We start from the raw sequence: 24,922 nt of genomic DNA, 5'->3' as shown, positions 1-24,922 counted from the left end.
ACTGTGTGTATTATCCTGTACTGTGACATCACTGTGTGTATTATCCCTGTACTGTGACATCACTGTGTGTATTATCCCTGTACTGTGACATCACTGTGTGTATTATCTCTGTACTGTGACATCACTGTGTGTATTATCCCTGTACTGTGACATCACTGTGTGTATTATCTCTGTACTGTGACATCACTGTGTGTATTATCCCTGTACTGTGACATCACTGTGTGTATTATCTCTGTACTGTGACATCACTGTGTGTATTATCTCTGTACTGTGACATCACTGTGTGTATTATCCCTGTACTGTGACATCACTGTGTGTATTATCTCTGTACTGTGACATCACTGTGTGTATTATCCCTGTACTGTGACATCACTGTGTGTATTATCTCTGTACTGTGACATCACTGTGTGTATTATCTCTGTACTGTGACATCACTGTGTATTATCCCTGTACTGTGACATCACTGTGTGTATTATCTCTGTACTGTGACATCACTGTGTGTATTATCTCTGTACTGTGACATCACTGTGTGTATTATCCCTGTACTGTGACATCACTGTGTGTATTATCTCTGTACTGTGACATCACTGTGTGTATTATCTCTGTACTGTGACATCACTGTGTGTATTATCTCTGTACTGTGACATCACTGTGTGTATTATCTCTGTACTGTGACATCATCCTTACCCCCCTATGTGAGGGCGCTGCTACATGTGATCTGTGTCTTCTCTGATATTCTGGTGTTTTATATCTTTCACGTTCCTTGCAGTGGAAACTCAAGCACATAAATATCTTTGACTAAATTGTTCACATTTAAGCGGCTAAACAAAGCCGATGTATTCCGTCCTGTCCCACTGACCTAATGAGGAAAGACGTCTAAATGGATTTGCGTTACTGAGGAGTAATTTGGAGAGTTGCCATAGTCACTTTGTATAAATACATTCACAGGCCATTAAATAAAGTCCCTCTGGTAGCCGACTCATTAGCAGGTCCCTACAGGGGTCGTGCGGGTCACAGCCGCAGCTGGTACAGGACACTTCATCTACAATTAGACCGAGGCTACTGTGGACTTGTAGAAGAATAACGCATGGACATACAGGTAATGGAGTGAATATAGAAATGTGCAAGAAATGCAAGGAATATACAAAAACTGCAAAAAGTCTAATCTTAAAGGGGTTGTCCAGTTTCAGCAAAAAAATTAATGTTTGTATAATAAAAAGTTATAAAATTCTCCAATATACTCCTTGTATCAATCTCTTATGGATTTCTAGATCTGTTTTTAGATCAGTTCAGTATTCCCCACCATCAGTGCAGGACTGTATAGTATTCCCCACCGTCAGTGCAGGACTGTATAGTATTCCCCACCGTCAGTACAGGACTGTATAGTATTCCCCACCGTCAGTGCAGGACTGTATAGTATTCCCCACCATCAGTGCAGGACTGTATAGCATTCCCCACCGTCAGTACAGGACTGTATAGTATTCCCCACCGTCAGTGCAGGACTGTATAGTATTCCCCACCATCAGTGCAGGACTGTATAGCATTCCCCACCATCAGTGCAGGACTGTATAGTATTCCCCACCATCAGTGCAGGACTGTATAGCATTCCCCACCGTCAGTGCAGGACTGTATAGTATTCCCCACCGTCAGTACAGGACTGTATAGTATTCCCCACCGTCAGTGCAGGACTGTATAGTATTCCCCACCGTCAGCGCAGGACTGTATAGTATTCCCCACCGTCAGTGCAGGACTGTATAGTATTCCCCACCATCAGTGCAGGACTGTATAGCATTCCCCACCATAAGTGCAGGACTGTATAGTATTCCCCACCGTCAGCGCAGGACTGTATAGTATTCCCCACCATCAGTGCAGGACTGTATAGTATTCCCCACCGTCAGCACAGGACTGTATAGTATTCCCCACCGTCAGCGCAGGACTGTATAGTATTCCCCACCATCAGTGCAGGACTGTATAGTATTCCCCACCGTCAGCACAGGACTGTATAGTATTCCCCACCCTCAGTACAGGACTGTATAGTATTTCCCACCCTCAGTGCAGGACTGTGTAGTATTCCCCACCGTCAGTGCAGGACTGTATAGTATTCCCCACCATCAGTGCAGGACTGTATAGTATTCCCCACCGTCAGTGCAGGACTGTATAGTATTCCCCACCCTCAGTGCAGGACTGTATAGTATTTCCCACCCTCAGTGCAGGACTGTGTAGTATTCCCCACCGTCAGTGCAGGACTGTATAGTATTCCCCACCATCAGTGCAGGACTGTATAGTATTCCCCACCGTCAGTGCAGGACTGTATAGTATTCCCCACCGTCAGCACAGGACTGTATTGTATTCCCCACCGTCAGTGCAGGACTGTATAGTATTCCCCACCATCAGTGCAGGACTGTATGGTATTCCTCACCTTCAGTGCAGGACTGTATAGTATTCCCCACCATCAGCGCAGGACTGTATTGTATTCCCCACCGTCAGTGCAGGACTGTATAGCATTCCCCACCATCAGTGCAGGACTGTATAGTATTCCCCACCGTCAGTGCAGGACTGTATAGTATTTCCCACCCTCAGTGCAGGACTGTATAGTATTCCCCACCATCAGTGCAGGACTGTATAGTATTCCCCGCCATCAGTGCAGGACTGTATAGTATTCCCCGCCATCAGTGCAGGACTGTATAGTATTCCCCGCCATCAGTGCAGGACTGTATAGTATTCCCCACCATCAGTGCAGGACTGTATAGTATTCCCCGCCATCAGTGCAGGACTGTATAGTATTCCCCGCCGTCAGTGCAGGACTGTATAGTATTCCCCACCGTCAGTGCAGGACTGTATAGTATTCCCCACCGTCAGGGCAGGACTGTATAGTATTCCCCACCGTCAGTGCAGGACTGTATAGTATTCCCCGCCATCAGTGCAGGACTGTATAGTATTCCCCGCCATCAGTGCAGGACTGTATAGTATTTCCCACCCTCAGTGCAGGACTGTGTAGTATTCCCCACCGTCAGCGCAGGACTGTATAGTATTTCCCACCCTCAGTGCAGGACTGTGTAGTATTCCCCGCCATCAGTGCAGGACTGTATAGTATTTCCCACCCTCAGTGCAGGACTGTGTAGTATTCCCCGCCATCAGTGCAGGACTGTATAGTATTCCCCACCGTCAGCGCAGGACTGTATAGTATTCCCCACCGTCAGCGCAGGACTGTATAGTATTCCCCACCGTCAGCGCAGGACTGTATAGTATTCCCCACCGTCAGTGCAGGACTGTATAGTATTCCCCGCCATCAGTGCAGGACTGTATAGTATTCCCCGCCATCAGTGCAGGACTGTATAGTATTCCCCGCCATCAGTGCAGGACTGTATAGTATTCCCCGCCATCAGTGCAGGACTGTATAGTATTCCCCACCATCAGTGCAGGACTGTATAGTATTCCCCGCCATCAGCGCAGGACTGTATAGTATTCCCCACCGTCAGCGCAGGACTGTATAGTATTCCCCGCCATCAGTGCAGGACTGTATAGTATTCCCCACCGTCAGCGCAGGACTGTATTGTATTCCCCACCGTCAGTGCAGGACTGTATAGCATTCCCCACCATAAGTGCAGGACTGTATAGTATTCACCATTGTCAGCGCAGGACTGTTTAGCATTCCCCACCATCAGTGCAGGACTGTATAGTATTCCCCACCGTCAGTGCAGGACTGTATAGTATTTCCCACCCTCAGTGCAGGACTGTATAGTATTCCCCACCATCAGTGCAGGACTGTATAGTATTCCCCGCCATCAGTGCAGGACTGTATAGTATTCCCCGCCATCAGTGCAGGACTGTATAGTATTCCCCGCCATCAGTGCTGGACTGTATAGTATTCCCCACCATCAGTGCAGGACTGTATAGTATTCCCCGCCATCAGTGCAGGACTGTATAGTATTCCCCGCCGTCAGTGCAGGACTGTATAGTATTCCCCACCATCAGTGCAGGACTGTATAGTATTCCCCACCGTCAGTGCAGGACTGTATAGTATTCCCCACCATCAGTGCCGGACTGTATAGTATTCCCCACCATCAGTGCCGGACTGTATAGTATTCCCCACCGTCAGTACAGGACTGTATAGTATTCCCCACCGTCAGTACAGGACTGTATAGTATTCCCCACCGTCAGTACAGGACTGTATAGTATTCCCCGCCATCAGTGCAGGACTGTATAGTATTCCCCACCGTCAGTACAGGACTGTATAGTATTCCCCACCGTCAGTGCAGGACTGTATAGTATTCCCCACCGTCAGCGCAGGACTGTATAGTATTCCCCACCGTCAGTGCAGGACTGTATAGTATTCCCCACCATCAGTGCAGGACTGTATAGCATTCCCCACCATAAGTGCAGGACTGTATAGTATTCCCCACCGTCAGCGCAGGACTGTATAGTATTCCCCACCATCAGTGCAGGACTGTATAGTATTCCCCACCGTCAGCACAGGACTGTATAGTATTCCCCACCGTCAGCGCAGGACTGTATAGTATTCCCCACCATCAGTGCAGGACTGTATAGTATTCCCCACCGTCAGCACAGGACTGTATAGTATTCCCCACCCTCAGTACAGGACTGTATAGTATTTCCCACCCTCAGTGCAGGACTGTGTAGTATTCCCCACCGTCAGTGCAGGACTGTATAGTATTCCCCACCATCAGTGCAGGACTGTATAGTATTCCCCACCGTCAGTGCAGGACTGTATAGTATTCCCCACCCTCAGTGCAGGACTGTATAGTATTTCCCACCCTCAGTGCAGGACTGTGTAGTATTCCCCACCGTCAGTGCAGGACTGTATAGTATTCCCCACCATCAGTGCAGGACTGTATAGTATTCCCCACCGTCAGTGCAGGACTGTATAGTATTCCCCACCGTCAGCGCAGGACTGTATTGTATTCCCCACCGTCAGTGCAGGACTGTATAGTATTCCCCACCATCAGTGCAGGACTGTATGGTATTCCTCACCTTCAGTGCAGGACTGTATAGTATTCCCCACCATCAGCGCAGGACTGTATTGTATTCCCCACCGTCAGTGCAGGACTGTATAGCATTCCCCACCATCAGTGCAGGACTGTATAGTATTCCCCGCCATCAGTGCAGGACTGTATAGTATTCCCCGCCATCAGTGCAGGACTGTATAGTATTCCCCGCCGTCAGTGCAGGACTGTATAGTATTCCCCACCGTCAGTGCAGGACTGTATAGTATTCCCCACCGTCAGGGCAGGACTGTATAGTATTCCCCACCGTCAGTGCAGGACTGTATAGTATTCCCCGCCATCAGTGCAGGACTGTATAGTATTCCCCGCCATCAGTGCAGGACTGTATAGTATTTCCCACCCTCAGTGCAGGACTGTGTAGTATTCCCCACCATCAACGCAGGACTGTATAGTATTTCCCACCCTCAGTGCAGGACTGTGTAGTATTCCCCGCCATCAGTGCAGGACTGTATAGTATTTCCCACCCTCAGTGCAGGACTGTGTAGTATTCCCCGCCATCAGTGCAGGACTGTATAGTATTCCCCACCGTCAGCGCAGGACTGTATAGTATTCCCCACCGTCAGCGCAGGACTGTATAGTATTCCCCACCGTCAGTGCAGGACTGTATAGTATTCCCCGCCATCAGTGCAGGACTGTATAGTATTCCCCGCCATCAGTGCAGGACTGTATAGTATTCCCCGCCATCAGTGCAGGACTGTATAGTATTCCCCATCATCAGTGCAGGACTGTATAGTATTCCCCGCCATCAGTGCAGGACTGTATAGTATTCCCCGCCATCAGTGCAGGACTGTATAGTATTCCCCGCCATCAGTGCAGGACTGTATAGTATTCCCCACCGTCAGCGCAGGACTGTATTGTATTCCCCACCGTCAGTGCAGGACTGTATAGCATTCCCCACCATAAGTGCAGGACTGTATAGTATTCACCATTGTCAGCGCAGGACTGTTTAGCATTCCCCACCATCAGTGCAGGACTGTATAGTATTCCCCACCGTCAGTGCAGGACTGTATAGTATTTCCCACCCTCAGTGCAGGACTGTATAGTATTCCCCACCATCAGTGCAGGACTGTATAGTATTCCCCGCCATCAGTGCAGGACTGTATAGTATTCCCCGCCATCAGTGCAGGACTGTATAGTATTCCCCGCCATCAGTGCAGAACTGTATAGTATTCCCCACCATCAGTGCAGGACTGTATAGTATTCCCCGCCATCAGTGCAGGACTGTATAGTATTCCCCGCCGTCAGTGCAGGACTGTATAGTATTCCCCACCATCAGTGCAGGACTGTATAGTATTCCCCACCGTCAGTGCAGGACTGTATAGTATTCCCCACCATCAGTGCCGGACTGTATAGTATTCCCCACCATCAGTGCCGGACTGTATAGTATTCCCCACCGTCAGTACAGGACTGTATAGTATTCCCCACCGTCAGTACAGGACTGTATAGTATTCCCCACCGTCAGTACAGGACTGTATAGTATTCCCCGCCATCAGTGCAGGACTGTATAGTATTCCCCACCATCAGTGCAGGACTGTATAGTATTCCCCACCGTCAGCGCAGGACTGCCCCTTTTGACTAGACATTTCAAGGAAAAATTAATGAACACATATAAATCTTTTTCCAAGTGAAATGTCTAAGTACCGGTCTGTTTTACATGATGAAACAATTTCCTTTTATGTATCGGAGGTAAAAATAGTTTCTAGGTCACATCCGTGCGTTGCGGTGGCAAGTTAATGTGCTTTATTCCAAACAATAATATCATCCCTTCTCTGGAGGGATCTTCATCAAAGCAATGTGAGCACACGTTACAGTCACACTGAAAGCCGCCGCCGCCGCTTCTGAGCCGTCAGATGACTTTGTGCTGAGTTCCCTACCAGAGAGATGGATGGTAGATGCAGAGACGCAACGCAAGCTCCAGTCTACATCAATCATTACGGTTCTCCATATCCTTCACTCAGCCAGAACTCTTTATCAATCAGATGGCATAGAGAAGAATAGGAACTGGAAAATAAGCTAAGATCATCACATATCACCTACAATCAGGCAGAATTTCCAGATTCATCGGTTTAAATTTTTTACATTTTTTTTGTTAATTTGTTTTTTGCTATGTATTTTTCTTTGCACAATGGATATTATTTTTTACTTTAACACTATATACAGAATATTGAATACTAGACCTATTGAATGATACAGATGTCTCCCCCCCTTACCTTTCATCTTGTGTTGATATACCCTTTGATGGATACCATGAGAAGGACAACTTTTTAAAATATTTTTTTTTTTTTTGCATTGCTCCCATTTCCTGACTTTGTAAGACAAAGTTGGAAGCCATTCATCTTACATAGTTACATAGTTACATAGTAGATGAGGTTGGATGAAGACATCAGTCCATCAGGTCCAACCTATAACCCTACAATCCTCTATAGTGTCAATCCAGAGGAAGGCAAAAAAAAAACCATGAGGCTCCTGCCAATTACTCCAATCCCTGGATCAACGTGTCCTTAACAAAATCTAGAACCCATAACCCATAATATTGGTCTGTTCAAGAAAGACTTCAGGCCGCCACACATCTCAGGATACTAAATCCAAACCATGAGGAATGATAAGGCCGGACACATCGGTATCCTAAAACATGGCGAAACTTTTGAACAACTTGTAACTTTCTGTCGGCATTTGTGTCATTGATATTGTAACAGATTTTGTCTCCTATCCTGCACTGACATCCACTCTCTGTCTCTTATATTTTCTTTTCCCAGTTTTTGTTGGCAAATTTTTTTTTACTGGTTCTGACTGTGATGAAGGAAGAGTAGGGGTGTAATACAGAGAAGCTGAGGCCGGAGGAGTCACCTCTAACACTTATATCTCAGGTATTAGAATACATAGAACCGTGCTGCTGGTGCCATATGAGAGCTGAGATTCTTGGCTTTCACAGTTCTGCCTATGTTATTTCCAGAGATATCATCAGTTGGAATACAAGAGCTGTATGTATGAATGCATATCCCAATACAGAAATGTATCTTGTTTTTTTGCACTATTTGCCCATTATTGGTTACCCCTTCTAGACATGGGGTCTCATCTAAGTTGCTGGGAACCAAAATCATTCTTCTAGGACCTGCACATCAACTGACCTACTATGGCAGGCAAAGACAACCTTCTGCAGTGAAGTCTATTGAAGGTCCAACAACAGCCTAGGCTATGTTCACAGGCTGAATACTCTGTCTGTATTTATGTCAGTTCTGCACCTAAATCCTTGCAAAATCCATTATCATGCTGCTGGAAGTCCAGGTGAATGAGGATCACTGAAACATTCCCTGTTTCTTTGAGAAAACTACTCTCTTTTTTCCAAACCAAAATCAGTCCCACCAAGGACTCGGGTATTCAGGCACCAAAATACCATAGGTACAACCTGTGCAGCGGCCCATGGGCCTGGTAGGTAAGGGGGCCCGCTGTCACCTTGACTGCAGCAAGCAGCATTATTCTTCCTATTAAATAAAATGAGCCTGAGCTATTGAGTTTACATTGTAACTCACCCAGTAGCTTTATGATGAGCTATTGGACAGCAAGGGGCCCATATATGGTTTTTGCACAGGGGCCCTTTTCTGTTTGTGTCTACCCCTGCTTGCTTATTCTTGCTTCCCAGGGGCATAGATATAAGAGGTGCTGAAGTAGCAGTCGCCACCGGGCCCTGAGCCCTGAGGGGGGGCCAAATGTCCCTCTGACATATAAATATACCAGTATTCTACATGACAAAACCTCGGTAGGGGTCCCTTTACAGATTTTGCATTGGAGCCCAGAAACTTCAAGTTACATGACTGTTACTGACCACTAGGTATTCAGTTCCACCATATGTTATACGTACTGACCAATGGCCACTAGTAGACCATTCGCTTTTCGATACAATGTTTAGTGGTTATCTCATAGAGGTTTCACTGTTCTATCCCATTCACATGCTCAGTAAAATATTACAAAATAATTTCGAGTTTCAGATGTTGATCTAACAAATGAATGGATTTGGCCACCACTTCTCGGCTTGCTAGGACCATGAATGGCTACACTGGATGGTAGAGGCCACGAAGTAGACGGAGGTCCCAGGCATCTCAATACTCCGGCCCTTCCTAGCAAGTCTTGTAATTTACTCTGCAGCCATAGACTAATGACCCGAGCCTTGTCCTAATTTATACGTTCCTTTCTGAAGGCCATGTTGGTTACTGCAGGTCACATGTTTGTATCCAACTAAGCAATAAATAATTTACTGACGTCTAAATGGCGCACGTGTGATATTATAAGGCAGGGTAAAGTCATTGGCTTATTGATCACATGTAGCGCTTTATCAGCTCCATCTATAGACAAACCTTTCAGCTCTGCAAACTTTGTTCCCTGTCGAGTGGATGTATAAGATGCAGAATATGCTGAGAACAGGAAATGAACAAGGAGTCGATATTCCCGGGAATAATCATTGTGATAATCCATTATTAATACCGTACAATGCCGTAACCTATATGGTCGCACAGTGCTGTAAAATGTCACATAATCTATGTTACAGCCAATGCATGGAACATTCTTACTTTGCAGCATTTTTTCCATGACTGCCTAGATCTTGTGCACAGCACTGTATAAATCCACAGCACATGCAGAATATACAACAATCTAACATTTGCTTTGAAAGCATTCACTGAAGTGAATCTACCGCTGATGGACATGAGTTAATGTCTAATAGAGTGGAAACGTTGCACACAAGATTCCTGGAGTATTGTGCAATGAGATAAGAATAAGATGTGTGATTTGCATTGAGACTTGAAGACAAGACTATTCAGGCTAGGAAGGAATCTTACTAATGTATTGAAATAGCATTGCTTTGTATCCAAGGGTATAAATACAACAGAGACAGACCATGTGCTTGCTATAGAGCCCTGGATTATTCTCATCCCTTCAATACTGCGTCCTCAAGGAGGTTTACTGAGCTTTGGATATTGATGACCTATCCTGAGGATACCTGGCACCTGGCACACCTACTGACCAGCTATGTGTAGAGGCTGCAGCATTGATCTGCAGTGTCCGATGTCAGACCCCCACATATCTGATATCGATGACCAATCCTAATAATGGTCTATCAAGTGCAAGCAAAAACTCTTTATGGCTGAAGCCTCGTCTTGTGGAAAAGCTGCTTTTTTTTGTTGCAAATTTTGCAAATTTTTGAGCCAAAGTAAGGCTCAAAAAATGCAGCAAAATCTGCAAATAAAAGCAGCGTTTCTTCAATGTTGGGCCTCAGCCTAACTATTGGGTCTTAAGAACCTCCAAGGACTCCTTCCACCAGAGCAGCTACATTGTTAGTAAGGAAAGGAGTGAAGTGTTGGCCCTAGGGTCATGAAAATGAGGTGGACCAGTCCCTTCTGCCATATCCAAATATCCAAATATCCATATAACACACAGGGGGCACGTCATTGCAGTAAATTGTAATAACTAAGAACATGCAATAAACATATATTAGAGACATGAAAAACTGATCATTTGTCAAAAAATGAAAGCATGCCATATATTGGTTCATAGTGTAATTATAGAAGTTAGGTAGTGATACCATATTAAGAATGCTAAGGAAGGAGAACCATCAACACAACTATAAAGTATACACGTAAATGGAACACAGATGCAATACCAGGCACTGCCACAATACATGGATGGCACTGTGGAGTACAGAGCTTTGTAATCAATAAAAGAAACATTGTATTTACAGGAGCGGCAGATGTGCAGAGCTGGCCATTAGTGCACGGACCTAATCATGGTTAACTAAGGATAGATCGTGAATTTACAAGATGTGGATAATCCCTTTAAGGCGAAGGCCCCACGTAGTGTCCGCAGCAAAAGAGCAACGCGTCAACAACAATGTATCGCAGTTTTCTCGCAGTGCTTTTCACAGAACGTTCACAGAGACTTCCATTATGCATATAGGGAAACCATCAGCAATTCCAGAAACACAACGGTTTTGTAAACTGCATCGTGTCCGCTGCGCATATTTTACTGCACTGTGAGGATGGAATTCGCTACAGTGGCTGTAAAATGTTACGTTTTTTCCCATGGCATTTTTTGCCGTGTTGTGTTTACACCACATGGGCCCAGCCTAAGTGTATAATGCTACAAGGCATCGCAGCAACATCTGCAACAACAAAGCTTGGGGTCTTAAGGTGCTGAAATTCTGCTGTAAGAACACGTGCATGACATACAACATATAGTTTCCATGTAACCGCCGGCTGCTGATCCTTTATACTAATGTTTTCCAGTCTCTAAGGATTCTTCAGATTTCTTATATCATAAAACCAATTTTTTAAGAAGGATGGATGAGAAACTGCCAAGCAGAAGACAACCAAAGTCCGCCATAGCACCGCTGACGATCTCTGACTATCCATCAATATGACTGGCATGAAGAAAACATGTCACCTAGGAAGTGGAGGAAAATCTGAATATCAAGGACTGGTAGAGATCGGGCTCATTCAAGAGCGACCCCCGAAAATCCTGCGATGTCAGGGGTTAAAGGGTTTTAAAGAAATGGTTTAATATGACTTCTTATTATAATGTCATTGTGAATCCTGTACTATTCTACTATAACTTTCACTTTCACGTAGATCCAGAGCATAAACCTCCCCTCCCCCTCTTACTGTGATGTACATGAGCAGTGATGTCATCGAAGGGGCGGCTGAGCTGAGCCAGATAGCCAATCTGCTTCAATCTCATACAGACCGGGGGAGGAGCTCTCTGCTATGCTGAGACTAAAGCTGGGACTAGGAGATCCTGAGACTGGAACTTGTGGCATGAGAACAGCTCAGACTTAGTCAATTCTATTTGCAAACCAAGGAAATAGGTTTTGTTTTCTTAGCCCTGGACAAACCCTTTAAAGGAGATGCGCCAAGTTACAAAGTTATTCCCCCCAAGGCCACTAGGACCTCCACCGATCCTGAGAATGGGGATTCGGGTCCCCAGTCCCTGCTGCTCCATCCATTCTCTATGCAAGTCCTGGAGATAGAATAAAATGACAAGGTGCATGATCAGCTTGTCAATACATTAGGACGGGAAAATGGGAGCCCTGTTCTCGGGATCAAGTAATCAACCAATTCCCTATCAACAGGTTAGCAGATATCTTCATGATTGGCAGGGTCTTTCCACTGATCCCAAGAATGAGGTCTGGTTAGCCCAGCCTTATAGCGCATCCCCGGCCTGCCGCTCCCCTCCTCCTCTGTGGGAGCCCCAAAGATTCCCGAGTGCTCTACTCCTCAATCCTTGGCACTAGAGAATGAATGGAGCCGCGGTGCGGTGCTCGGCTCTGTACTCGGTATTGGTGGAGATCCCAGTGGTCAGACCCCACCAATCATGAAGTTATCTCCAAACCTACTCATTTCATAACACGGGGAACCCCTTTAACTGGAGAATTCCTTTAAGAAAGAAGAATCCCTGAGCGATTGGTTACAAGAAAGGACTGTGGCCCGGCCATTGATATAAGAGGCGTTGCTCCACCAACCCCCTGATCGCAGCACAGTGATACCCCATAGGGGACATTACTTTGCAATTTCTTGGTATGACTTTGCTGTGATGCCACAAGCTGTGCGGGTGCTCATTTTCCTAGGTTTCCTGTTGTTTCCTCTCGTGAAATGGATCACTGCAATTTCTTTCCTACTTATTCGTGAATCCTAATAATCGTATCGCCCGGACTGTGAGCACATTGATCACCGAGCGCAGATATTTGCCATCCTGGCCGGAGCCGGTGCAGTTCTGTGTCCTCAGTACAAGGACATATTATAATAGCTGCTGATATTGATGGCCGTGTATCCTGCAAGAGCAGACGCAGGCAAATCTTAGATTGAATTAGGTGCAAAGCCTGGGGAATACTTAATGGCTGCAACGTGTCAGTCTCTCCTTAAAGGGGAGGTTCACCCATGGGCCTTCATTCAGCTGGGTTTATATGTCATGGTGGAGAATTGGAATTGGCAATATCAGTAATAGTCATCAGCCAAGACTTTTATACCCATACACAGTACTGTGTAAAAGTTTTAGGCAGGTATGGAAAAAAATGATTCACAGTAAGAATGCTTTCAGCAATCGAAGGGTTAATAGTTTATTTTAATAAATTGAAATGAATGAAGAAAATAGAAATGTAAATCCCATCAATATTCGGTGTGACCTTTGCCCTTTGCCCAAATCAGGGACTTGCAGACAGTTTTTGGCAGCACTGGGCAGGGAGGTTGTTCCCGCCGCCATCTTGGAGAACTAAGCCCAGATCTTCTGTGGATGTTGCCTGTCCAATCCGTCTGTCTCTTCATATCATCCCAGACAGACTGGAGGATGATGAGATCAGGGCTCTGTGGGGGCGGGATCATCACTCCCAGGACTCCTCCTCCAAAGGGCAAAGGTCACACCGAATATTGTTGGGATTTACATTTCTCTTTTTTTCATTCACTTCATTTTGTTACTTAACAACATTGTAAATTATAAATTTAAATTTTATTCTAAAAATAAACTATTGACACTGTTTTTTAGGCATTCTTATTTTGCAGCATTTTTTTACACCTACCTGCAACTTGGGCACAGTACTGTACATATATATATATATATATATATATATATATATATTATATAGACAGACTGTATGTGCAAGTAAAAGTCTTATAGAGACCCCATTATAAGTCATTAATGATGTAGATTATAATATTCAGGCACAAACTCTACTGCGAAACCCTGCAGCAAATCTTTGGCTCATATGTAGATCCAAAGCTACACACAAAGACTGGCACAATCTATATGAAGCCTATAGAGGGCAGCCTTGCATTTTGTTTTTTACTTCAGTTACCATGACAACATACATTATAACATGCTAGTGTATACATACATTATTCTGCTGAATTGTAACTTTTCATACAATGCACCAACTGATACAATGTATAAACACAGTCAAAGAGTTAATGTCTGGTGAGGAAAATGACAGAAGACTGACAGACAGATAGATAGACAGATAGATAGATAGATAGATAGATAGATAGATAGATAGATAGATAGGAGATAGATAGATAGATGATAGATAGATAGATAGATAGATAGATAGATAGGAGATAGATAGATAGATAGATAGATAGATAGATAGGAGATAGATAGATAGATAGATAGATAGATAGATAGATAGATAGGAGATAGATAGATAGATAGATAGATAGATAGATAGATAGATAGGAGATAGATAGATAGATAGATAGATAGATAGATAGGAGATACATAGATAGATAGATAGGAGATGATAGATAGATAGATAGATAGATAGATAGATAGATAGATAGATGATAGATAGATAGGAGATAGATAGATAGATAGATAGATAGATGATTGATTGATAGATAGATAGATAGATAGATAGATAGGAGATAGATAGATAGATAGATAGATAGATAGGAGATAGATAGATAGATAGATAGATAGATAGATAGGAGATAGATAGATAGATAGATAGATAGATAGATAGATAGATAGGAGATACATAGATAGATAGATAGGAGATGATAGATAGATAGATAGATAGATAGATAGATAGATAGATAGATGATAAATAGATAGATAGGAGATAGATAGATAGATAGATGATTGATTGATAGATAGATAGATAGATAGATAGGAGATAGATAGATAGATAGATAGATAGATAGGAGATAGATAGATAAATAGATAGATAGATAGATAGATAGATAGATAGGAGATACATAGATAGATAGATAGATAGATAGATAGATGATAAATAGATAGATAGGAGATAGATAGATAGATAGATAGATAGATAGAAGATAGATAGATAGATAGATAGATAGATAGATAGGAGATAGATAGATAGATAGATAGATAGATAGGAGATAGATAGATAGATAGATAGATAGATATAGATAGGAGATAGATAGATAGGAGATAGATAGATAGATAGATAGATAGATAGGAGATAGATAGATAGATAGATAGATAGATAGATAGGAGATAGATAGATAGATAGATAGATAGATAGATAGGAGATAGATAGATAGATAGATAGATAGATAGATAGATAGGAGATAGATTATAAAGAGATAGTTTAGGACTATTTAATATGGAAGGTAAAAGTTGTATTTGCACCTCCACAGCTCTTACCTATAGTTGAGACGACGGTCCCTACAAAGTACAGCGCTCCAGTGAAGTCCCATCTTGGCCTGAGGGCGTCTGCCCTGATCCCGGCTGCCATTGCTGCTTCATAATCTCTAAGGAATGAGCGCAGCTCTAGAAGGCTGATATTAAAGGACTCACTGAAGTTCTTGAGGACCCGGTCCCAGCGGTTATGAGCTTTAGTTTCAGATGGACTCTCTATGGTGGAAAAGATTGTGGCTCCTGCTATAAGGTAAAGTACAATGAAAATGGCTAAGAGAAGGAATCTCCCGTTGTCTTCATTCAGTGGCAGTAAGCAACAGCAGCTTTTAGTTCTCCTGCTAGACATCATCCAAATTTCAGCACCACTGGGCGGCTGGACAGCAACCAACACCTCATTGGATGGAGAGGCATTTGACCACACTTCATAAGGAGACAATCCACAAAGTATAATTCGCCTTTTCTTCTGTGAGTTCAGGGGGGGCACCGCTTGTCATGGGAGAGACACAGAGACTTATTATTTAGGCAATGCTCCATGTGCAGTAAAGTGGGTGACGGTGCTGTCTACAGATGGTTGTCCCTGGTTTGGCTGGTCGGAGTTAATCTGCATTCTGCAAGGTCCAGAGATTTGATGGGAATCTGCGATTATATTCTTCCCAATTTCTCATTTTACATTGTATCTATGTTCGGGTGACATTGACAAATCAAGTTTCAATGTAAAGCCCTTGGGGATCTCCAGCCTGTGGGTCTTCTGTGCGTGGATGACACAGTAGTTAGTGATACAACACATGGCATCTCACGGTACAATGTAGCATCTGAGATCTTGAGTATCCACTGACCATGCATGCAGGTAGTTTTATGGCACTTGGTAATGTTGCATACTCGAAAGATACTGCTATATAATATAGCTTAATATTCAATGGATGCAAATCCACATGCCCCCAATGTATAATATTTCACCCATCCCATGACCTTCAGTGCAAATCCTTAGGATTTTCCTTAGAAATTTGTATCCATTTCATCCTTATCCGTTTGTAATAGGGGATTTTAGACATTGCAAAAACCATCCATTGCATTCACGACAGCCCATTCCCTGTGACCTCTGCAGATAGAGCTAAAGGTTTTCTTCTTGGCTTGTACCTTGAACCAGAAATAAAAATTTGGCTCATGAACTTTTGTATGACAAAGACAAGATGACAAAGTTTCACATTCAACACCTTAATACTAGTCTTATACAATGTATATAGGAACTATACTAAGGTTATACATCACCATAGGAGCAAAGCAGCAAAAATCCAGGGTAATGCAAATCAATAATGGTTTTCTCATCTATCGACAACACGCCTTATAGGAACAATAGCATCAATAATGAAATGGATAGAATTCTGATCTATGGATAGGAGTCATTGGTAGAAGACACATACCTTGAGTCTTGCGTGATCTTCTATCTGAGCAGGTTCCTTACTGCAGCCATAGGATATAATGTATCGATAGAGGGGAATAGATTAAGGCGTTTTCTCTTAGTTAAGGAAATACTTGTGTCTTCCTGCAGACAGAGCTGTGCTTTCTCCCATTTGCTTGCTCTGGGTTGCATAATCAGCTTAGTGTAGTTTCTGTGCAGTTTGCTGCCTGCTCACTGACTTCAGCACCTTGGAGAGCGCAGTGTTGTACTGAGGTCAGCAGTCATCTCCAGCACTGAGGAGGAAGGGCTGCTGCAGGCGATATCATGCCTGGATCCTGCACCGCTCTACTACACAGCAGTGAGTGCACATCAAGGGCTGCACCTTCTCATGGACGCAGGATAGCAAGACACAAGGATACATTAAGGAGAAGATAATAGAGGCTTTACATGTTACGCTCATGGAGCAGATCAATGGAGAATATACATGTGCTATTTCCCATACTATGCTCCTCTGCTATCATACATGTATACAGATGTGGAAGAGCTGAACTTACCATTTAGATGTTTAGTAAGACAGGGAAGAAGCTTTGTCTGTGGTCCTAGGGAAAAACAGTGATATAAAAGAAGGATAAGAGGAGCACTGTACACGTGATACATATAGTAACATGTGTCATACAGGTGACACGTACAGTAACATGTGTCATACAGGTGATACATATAGTAACATGTGCCATACAGGTGACACATATAGTAACATGTGTCATACACGTGATACATACAGTAACATGTACCATACAGGTGATACATATAATAACATGTGCCATACAGGTGATACATACAGTAACATGTGTCATACACCTGATACATATAGTAACATGTGTCATACAGGTGACACATACATAAACATGTGACATACAGGTGATACATAAAGTAACATGTACCATACATGTGACACGTACAGTAACATGTGCCATACACGTGATACATACAGTAATGTGCAATACAGGTGATACATATAGTAACATGTGTCATACAGGTGACACATACAGTATCATGCGCCATACAGGTGACATGTACAGTGGACCCCCTCCAGTTTGCCTATTGGCCGGGCATTGGGGTAGATGACACTATCATCCACCTTCTTCACAGAGCTCTCTCTCACCTGGAGAAACCCGGGAACACTGTGAGAATAATGTTCTGTGATTTCTCCAGTGCGTTCAACACCATTCAGCCAGGGCTACTGAGGGAGAAGCTGAACCTTGGTGGAGGGACCATCACCTGTCCTACTGGATCCTAGACTACCTGACAAACCGCCCTCAGTATGTGAGAGCCCAGGACGGTGTGTCTGACCCTGTAATCTGTAGTACGGGGCCACCACAAGGTACAGTTCTTGCCCCATTTCTCTTCACACTGTACACTGCTGACTTTAGGCACAACTCCTCCAACTGTTACTTACAGAAGTACTCCGATGACTCTGCTATAGTCGGCCTTATCACTGATGGCGACGATAAGGAATACAGAGACTTACACCGGGACTTTGTGGAATGGTGCCAGCAGAACCAGCTCAGGATTAATGCTGGGAAGACCAAGGAGATGGTGGTGGATTTTAGTAAACAGAGAAGTGCTCCGACCCTGGGGTAGATCCAAGGAACATGTATTGAGATAGTCAGGACCTATAAGTATCTGGGCGTGCTCCTCAATAATAAACTAGACTGGGCTGATCACCTGGGGGCGCTGCACAGAAAGGGCCACAGCAGACTCTACCTGCTCAGGAGGCTGAGGGCCTTCGGAGTCCAGGGGACACTTCTTAGGGCCTTCTTCTACTCTGTGGTTGTCTCAGCCATCTTTTTCGGTGTGGCCTGCTGGGGGAGCAGTATATCAACCAGGGACAGAAATAGACTTGACAGGCTGATCAGGAGGGCCAGCTCTGTCCTGGGGAGCCCCCTGGACCCAGTACAGGTGGTGGGTGACAGAAGGATACTGTCTGTGGTGACCTCCATGCAGGAGAACAAATCCCACCACATGTATGGGACCTTGATGGGACTTGGCAGCACTGTAAGGGACCGTCTGCTTCACACCAAGTGTGAGAAGGAGCTATTGCAGGTCCTTCCTTCCAACCGCGACCAGGCTGTATAATCTACATCAGACCAAGCGAAGACACTCCGCACAGAGAACTAATGATTATGACTATGAAGTCTTCCTTCTTTCTTCTTCCGTTCCTTAGCTGCTATGGACTCCTAGTATATCTTCTCTTCTCAGCTTATGTGTGTCCTGTAATATATTACTCTGTATTATCCTGTATCTGTATTACTAGGCTGCTGTAACATGCTGAAATTTCCCCACTGTGGGACTATTAAAGGATTATCTTATCTTATTACACAGTAGTCAATGACAGCAATGGATTGTCTTTGTAATTCATGTACGCCCCAGGTCCTCCAGCATGTGTCAGACTCCTTGTAGCCATGCCAAGTCCTCCAGAATGATCAGGTTCTAGAATATTGACCACCTAATGAAAAGTCTTCATTCCCTAACTAAGTTTTACAAAAAGTTTTTCCAAACCAGACATCCCCTTTACCCTTCATTCACAGCCCCCTCCTCTATAATTATATATATTTTTTCTAAGTACAAACCGATGTTCTGAGTTTGGGTCAGTAAATATTTTCATAGGTAAATCTCAGGAGTCGATGCAATAGTTCACCAGGCAGAAGAAGGTAATTACATATAGTCTAATGTACATCTCATTGATCCCTACCATATGTGTGATGGATTTGTGGACTCACGCCAGCTGCCTTGCCCGCCTTTACTTTAATATTCTGAAAGTTGCTTATTTATAAGCTATTCATATAGTAATTGCTGGGAATAGAATCCGCGCCAGACTTTGCTGTGACTTCCATATGAATTGAGCTAAATTTATCTACATTTTCTCATGAAACCATTGTAAGGCTGAGGTCCCACATCGCAGAAATGCAGCTTTTTTGTTGCAGATTTTGTTACATTTTTTGAGCCAAAGCCAATAATGGCTACAATAGGGAATGGGAGATGTAGAGGAAGTTCTTACACTTCTACCTTTTGCTCAATCCGCTCCCGGCTTTGGCTAAAAAAAATTGCATCAAGATTTGCAACAAAAAAAGTTGCAATTCTGCAACATGGATCAATAGGACATCGGTGGGGATCCTTCTCTCTGTACCCTCATCTGTTGCTGCAATGTACAGGTGCTATGTCCTGGGACAGGTATCTGGAGTCTGACCCCCTCCATCTGCTATTGATGGCCTATTCTAAGGATCGGTTATTAATAGTGAAATCCTGGGCAACATCTTTAATACAATATCTTGATATGCTAGCAAAACCCTTGACAGGCTGCAATTCACAAGACAACCACTGGGTGACTCCACCTAGACATGTATAAGATATAAGACATTACAATACCATGTTATGCTGAAAAGATGATCATCTTGAGACAACCCCTTGGGAAAGGTAAGGAAGAACACAACTGTAAGTATTTATAAGTCTTTTATAACATCCATTTATCTTAATAAGACACGTGGACAGAAGTTTCCTTCATGAGACAGAGGCATGGGCCCTCTGACATTGCGGTTTCTTTTAAATTGGACATTAAGTATTAGATTAATCATATAGATATTTTACTATACTCTACTTCCGCCCCACGTTGGGTCCTGATCTTGTCCCTTACCTAGATATAGTATACAGCAGTAGCCTGGAGCCCAAGTGGAGGCAGGTCTGGGTAGGAGCGGGGGTCGGGGAGTCATATATCGTCCTATTCACTTCTTCACCTTTAGCGTTCCATATAATATTGGGGAATAATATTCGCCTTGCTGTGGCGACATTGTGCACGTCCTTAGTATGCCAAAGACAGACTCCGTTCTAAAAAAATCAATGTAGCGATCTTAAAGGTAAATGGCAAGAAGATAAATAATACCGCATATTGACAGTGACTTTACTCCCATTTACTATCTCATATTTCTTCTGCTGCTATCCTGGGTACTAAGCAGCTGCTGGGAGCAAGCAGTGTGAACACGGCCCACAGCTCTGCGGATACCCTGACAATGTGTATTGTGCTATAACAGATTGTCACTTGTCAGCGCAGCAGCTGCTACTAAACAGGTGGAGAACTTCAGCTCTAGGACCGCGGCGGCCTCTGGGTATGTCAATATCAAGATGTTCAGATTGTTTGTACCCAGAGGTGCCCAGCCATATAAATGGAAGCAAGCAATGCCAAGGCATGACGACACAGCGGGCTAATGGCGTCGCCCATCATACACAGACCCAGCGACTTAGGGCGTGCTCACAGACAGCAAAAACATCCCATTAATTTGGATTGTTCATTGTTTTTTGCTTGCTTTTGTTTTTGATGTAGATTGTGAGCCCCATATAGGGTTCACAATATACTTTTTTTCCTATCAGTATGTCTTAGTAGAATGGGAGGAAATCATGCAAACATGGGGAGAACATACAAACTCCTTACAGATGTTGTTCTTGGCAGGATTCACACCCAGGACTCCAGTGCTGCAGTGCTAACCACTGAGCCACCATGTTACCCCCTGGATTGTGCATTGTGTGCATTCATGCTCTATGAATTCCTTATGACTATTGCTTAGATTTAGATTTTCAGTGGTGCAAAATATACCCTGCAAATGTCCCATGTGTATCCGTGCGATGCAGATCTGAGCAGTGCTTATTCTGTAAACCAAGTTCTCCTCTTAAACATATTTCTAAAGAATTCTGGATGATATATTAAAGAATTCTCCATACAACTATCTGTATTTTTTTTTTTTTTTTTTTTAAAAAGGAACAAATCATTCAATTTTAACTCTGTCCACTAAGCCTAAAAAAAGAATGACACTTTCCAATTTTGTAGGCAAGTCCAGTCAGGGGAGGCGTTCCTCACAGTTTAGTGTCATCACTGGGCGGTAAAGAGCGCCCCCTCTGACAGTACAGGGCTATGGACGAGTACAGCCAGGAGGGGCGTTCCTCAGAGCCCAGCTAGAATGTCAGGGACGCCCTTCCTGACAGTGGGCAGAGATAGTTTCGGCACCCGGGCTCAATTTTAAGAACTTCCCATATATTTCCCATTCCTCTTGCAGCCATTCTTGACTTTGGCTCCAAAAAATGCAACAAAATCTGCAACAAGAAAAGTTGTGTTTCAATGGGGCTTTGGCCTCAAAGTGTTTAAAAAGTGACAATTGTATCAATTATGTTAAAATGTATTTGCGTTTTGTTTGATAAGTCCCATTGTACCTGTTATTTCCCTGTATAATCCAGACACATCTGTAGACTTGTTGGGGGGTGAATACTTTTGCAATGCACCATGTGTTAATCCGATATGATGGAGGGTTATCGCCGGGGACTCCGGGTGCCTTACGTTTAGGCTCATGTGGATATACTGTAGATTTTTAAGCTTCAGAGAAATCAATTTGCTTGTGTTGCTTTATTTTAATAGATTTCTTGTTACTTAGAGAAGATTAAACTTGGTCATAAAATTGTGAATTTGTAGAGCCTGGAGCTGTGTATAAATGAGTGCGCCCGTCTATGGAGGGTGTACACCGCAAACTTATTGAGTTGTTAAATTCTCCAAATTCGTCTGGTTCAGACTGAGCTGAAATGAACTGCGCTCAAATAGAAGGAAAAAACTGAAAAATCGCCGGGCCGTGCACATCTCTGCAGGCAAAGTCTTCTCTAGGGTCACCTTGGACGTCACCTCTGCTAAATCCATAGTAGCAAAATCTGCACCAAAAGTCAATGGGGAGGTTGGAAAGGGAGAAAACCAGGAAGGAAACAGGGTGCAGACATTTATACCCCAAAGAAGAACATGATCGGGCCATTTGATTCCAAAAGTGGCCATCAACTGGATCAGGACCAGGACATCTCAGGACAGGGGACCAAAGGTTGTCCCTGAAGTAGAGACCCCAATAAATCTACCCCACAGACTCACACTATCATCATGGCTTCTGGTTTCTGTAACTAGAGTTGATTCGAATAGTATTCGAAACATAGTTTCGAATACCTCACTCCCATAGGCATGAATGGAAGCGGCAAAACACCAAGTGGTTAAGCGCCGGCCGCGCGCCAGCTGCTTCCATTCATCCCTATGGAGCGAGGTATTTGAAACTATGTTTCTAATACTATTCGCTCATCTCTACCTGTAATGGATCCAATGTCTGATGAATCCAAGTAGACAGGGACCTTAAAGGGGTCGTCCATGAGAAGAAAGGAATGGGGTTAGCCCAATTTTTAAAGGGCTTATGCTGATCATTGGAGATTGACAGCTGGGGTCCCCATCATCACAAGAATGGGGGGGTCCCATTCTCCATCTAACTGGAACACATTGACACTCCATTCATTTTCCATGGCTTGACCAGGCTGGCGAATCTCCGACATAGACAGTGAATGGAGCGGCATTGTGCCTGTTGCCCCATTTGGAGGACAAATCCTGTGGCTATGGGATAACATTACAAATTGGACTAATGGCTGAAGGATATAACAAAAAAACAAACAGCCCACCACTACTCGCCTGCTCCTGTGGTCTCCGCCATCTTTGCCTATTTTCTTGAGGTGATGTACAGCCATGTAACCCGACGCAGCCAGTCACTGCCTATAGCCATGAACAATTTACATGTCTCCTGTATAAATGACACATATTAGCAGTAATAGTAATAACTGTTATTATCATCACAGCCGCCGCCGCCATTCGCCATCACTACACACAATGCACAGGGCCGGCCTTGTCATATCCGTCGACACCGCAATATATGAACGCGGCACGAGATGATTATAGTATGTGGCAGGCGACATGGATTTCATGTCTCAGAGGACGACATGCGGCAGATAGCGATGTGGCCGGGCTGGAGCTACGTGTTACTGTGTTGCGCTATATATCATGTTACTGCAGAGTATTTCTGGGGAGATTCATCTCTTCATTCTTCTTCATTCTGCCTTCACTTGATAGTACAAGACCAAATACTAAAATGGCCGGATTCCCAAGGAAGTGTCTGATGTATGAGAAGTAAAACGAGTATATCAAGAACTATCCGTGGTCCTCAGATTATTAGATTTATATTCTACATGTTTATAACTTTTATGTTATTTTTTAATCTTTTATGTGACTGTCTCTATAGCATGTGACTATCTTATGTGACTGTCTATATACCATGTGACTATCTTATGTGACTGTCTATATACCATGTGACTATCTTATGTGACTGTCTATATACCATGTGACTATCTTATGTGACTGTCTATATACCATGTGACTATCTTATGTGACTGTCTATATACCATGTGACTATCTTATGTGACTGTCTCTATAGCATGTGACTATCTTATGTGACTGTCTATATACCATGTGACTATCTTATGTGACTGTCTATATACCATGTGACTATCTTATGTGACTGTCTATATACCCTGTGACTATCTTATGTGACTGTCTATATACCATGTGACTATCTTATGTGACTGTCTATATACCATGTGACTATCTTATGTGACTGTCTATATACCATGTGACTATCTTATGTGACTGTTTATACACCATGTGACTATCTTATGTGACTGTCTATATACCCTGTGACTATCTTATGTGACTGTCTATATACCATGTGACTATCTTATGTGACTGTCTATATACCATGTGACTATCTTATGTGACTGTCTATATACCATGTGACTATCTTATGTGACTGTTTATACACCATGTGACTATCTTATGTGACTGTCTATATACCCTGTGACTATCTTATGTGACTGTCTATATACCATGTGACTATCTTATGTGGCTGTCTATATACCATGTGACTATCTTATGTGACTGTCTATATACCATGTGACTATCTTATGTGACTGTCTATATACCATGTGACTATCTTATGTGACTGTCTATATACCATGTGACTGTCTTATGTGACTGTCTATATACCATGTGACTATCTTATGTGACTGTCTATATACCATGTGACTATCTTATGTGACTGTCTATATACCATGTGACTATCTTATGTGACTGTCTATATACCATGTGACTATCTTATGTGACTGTCTATATACCATGTGACTATCTTATGTGACTGTCTATATACCATGTGACTATCTTATGTGACTGTCTATATACCATGTGACTATCTTATGTGACTGTCTATATACCATGTGACTGTCTTATGTGACTGTCTATATACCATGTGACTATCTTATGTGACTGTCTATATACCATGTGACTATCTTATGTGACTGTCTATATACCATGTGACTATCTTATGTGACTGTCTATATACCATGTGACTATCTTATGTGACTGTCTATATACCATGTGACTATCTTATGTGACTGTCTATATACCATGTGACTA

The 24,922-nt window shown here is 43.4% G+C and overlaps 1 protein-coding gene across 2 annotated transcripts in view; it reads right to left on the bottom strand.

The window, feature by feature from the left end:
* The window catches only part of KCNK12 (potassium two pore domain channel subfamily K member 12), a 91,890-nt gene extending 76,225 nt beyond the window's left edge, over nt 1-15,665 (bottom strand). For both annotated transcript variants that reach the window (XM_075267044.1, XM_075267045.1), the window contains exon 1: nt 15,171-15,665. In XM_075267044.1, coding sequence (XP_075123145.1) covers nt 15,171-15,513 — 343 coding nt within the window. In that variant the 5' untranslated portion in view covers nt 15,514-15,665. The remainder of the gene's footprint in view (nt 1-15,170) is intronic.
* Between the last annotated feature and the right edge of the window lie 9,257 nt (nt 15,666-24,922).

This window comes from Leptodactylus fuscus, chromosome 3 (assembly GCF_031893055.1).
Source record: "Leptodactylus fuscus isolate aLepFus1 chromosome 3, aLepFus1.hap2, whole genome shotgun sequence".
Taxonomy (NCBI): Eukaryota; Metazoa; Chordata; class Amphibia; order Anura; family Leptodactylidae; genus Leptodactylus; species Leptodactylus fuscus.
Note: the sequence above shows the minus strand (reverse complement) of the source record. Positions and strands in the feature narration are given on the sequence as shown.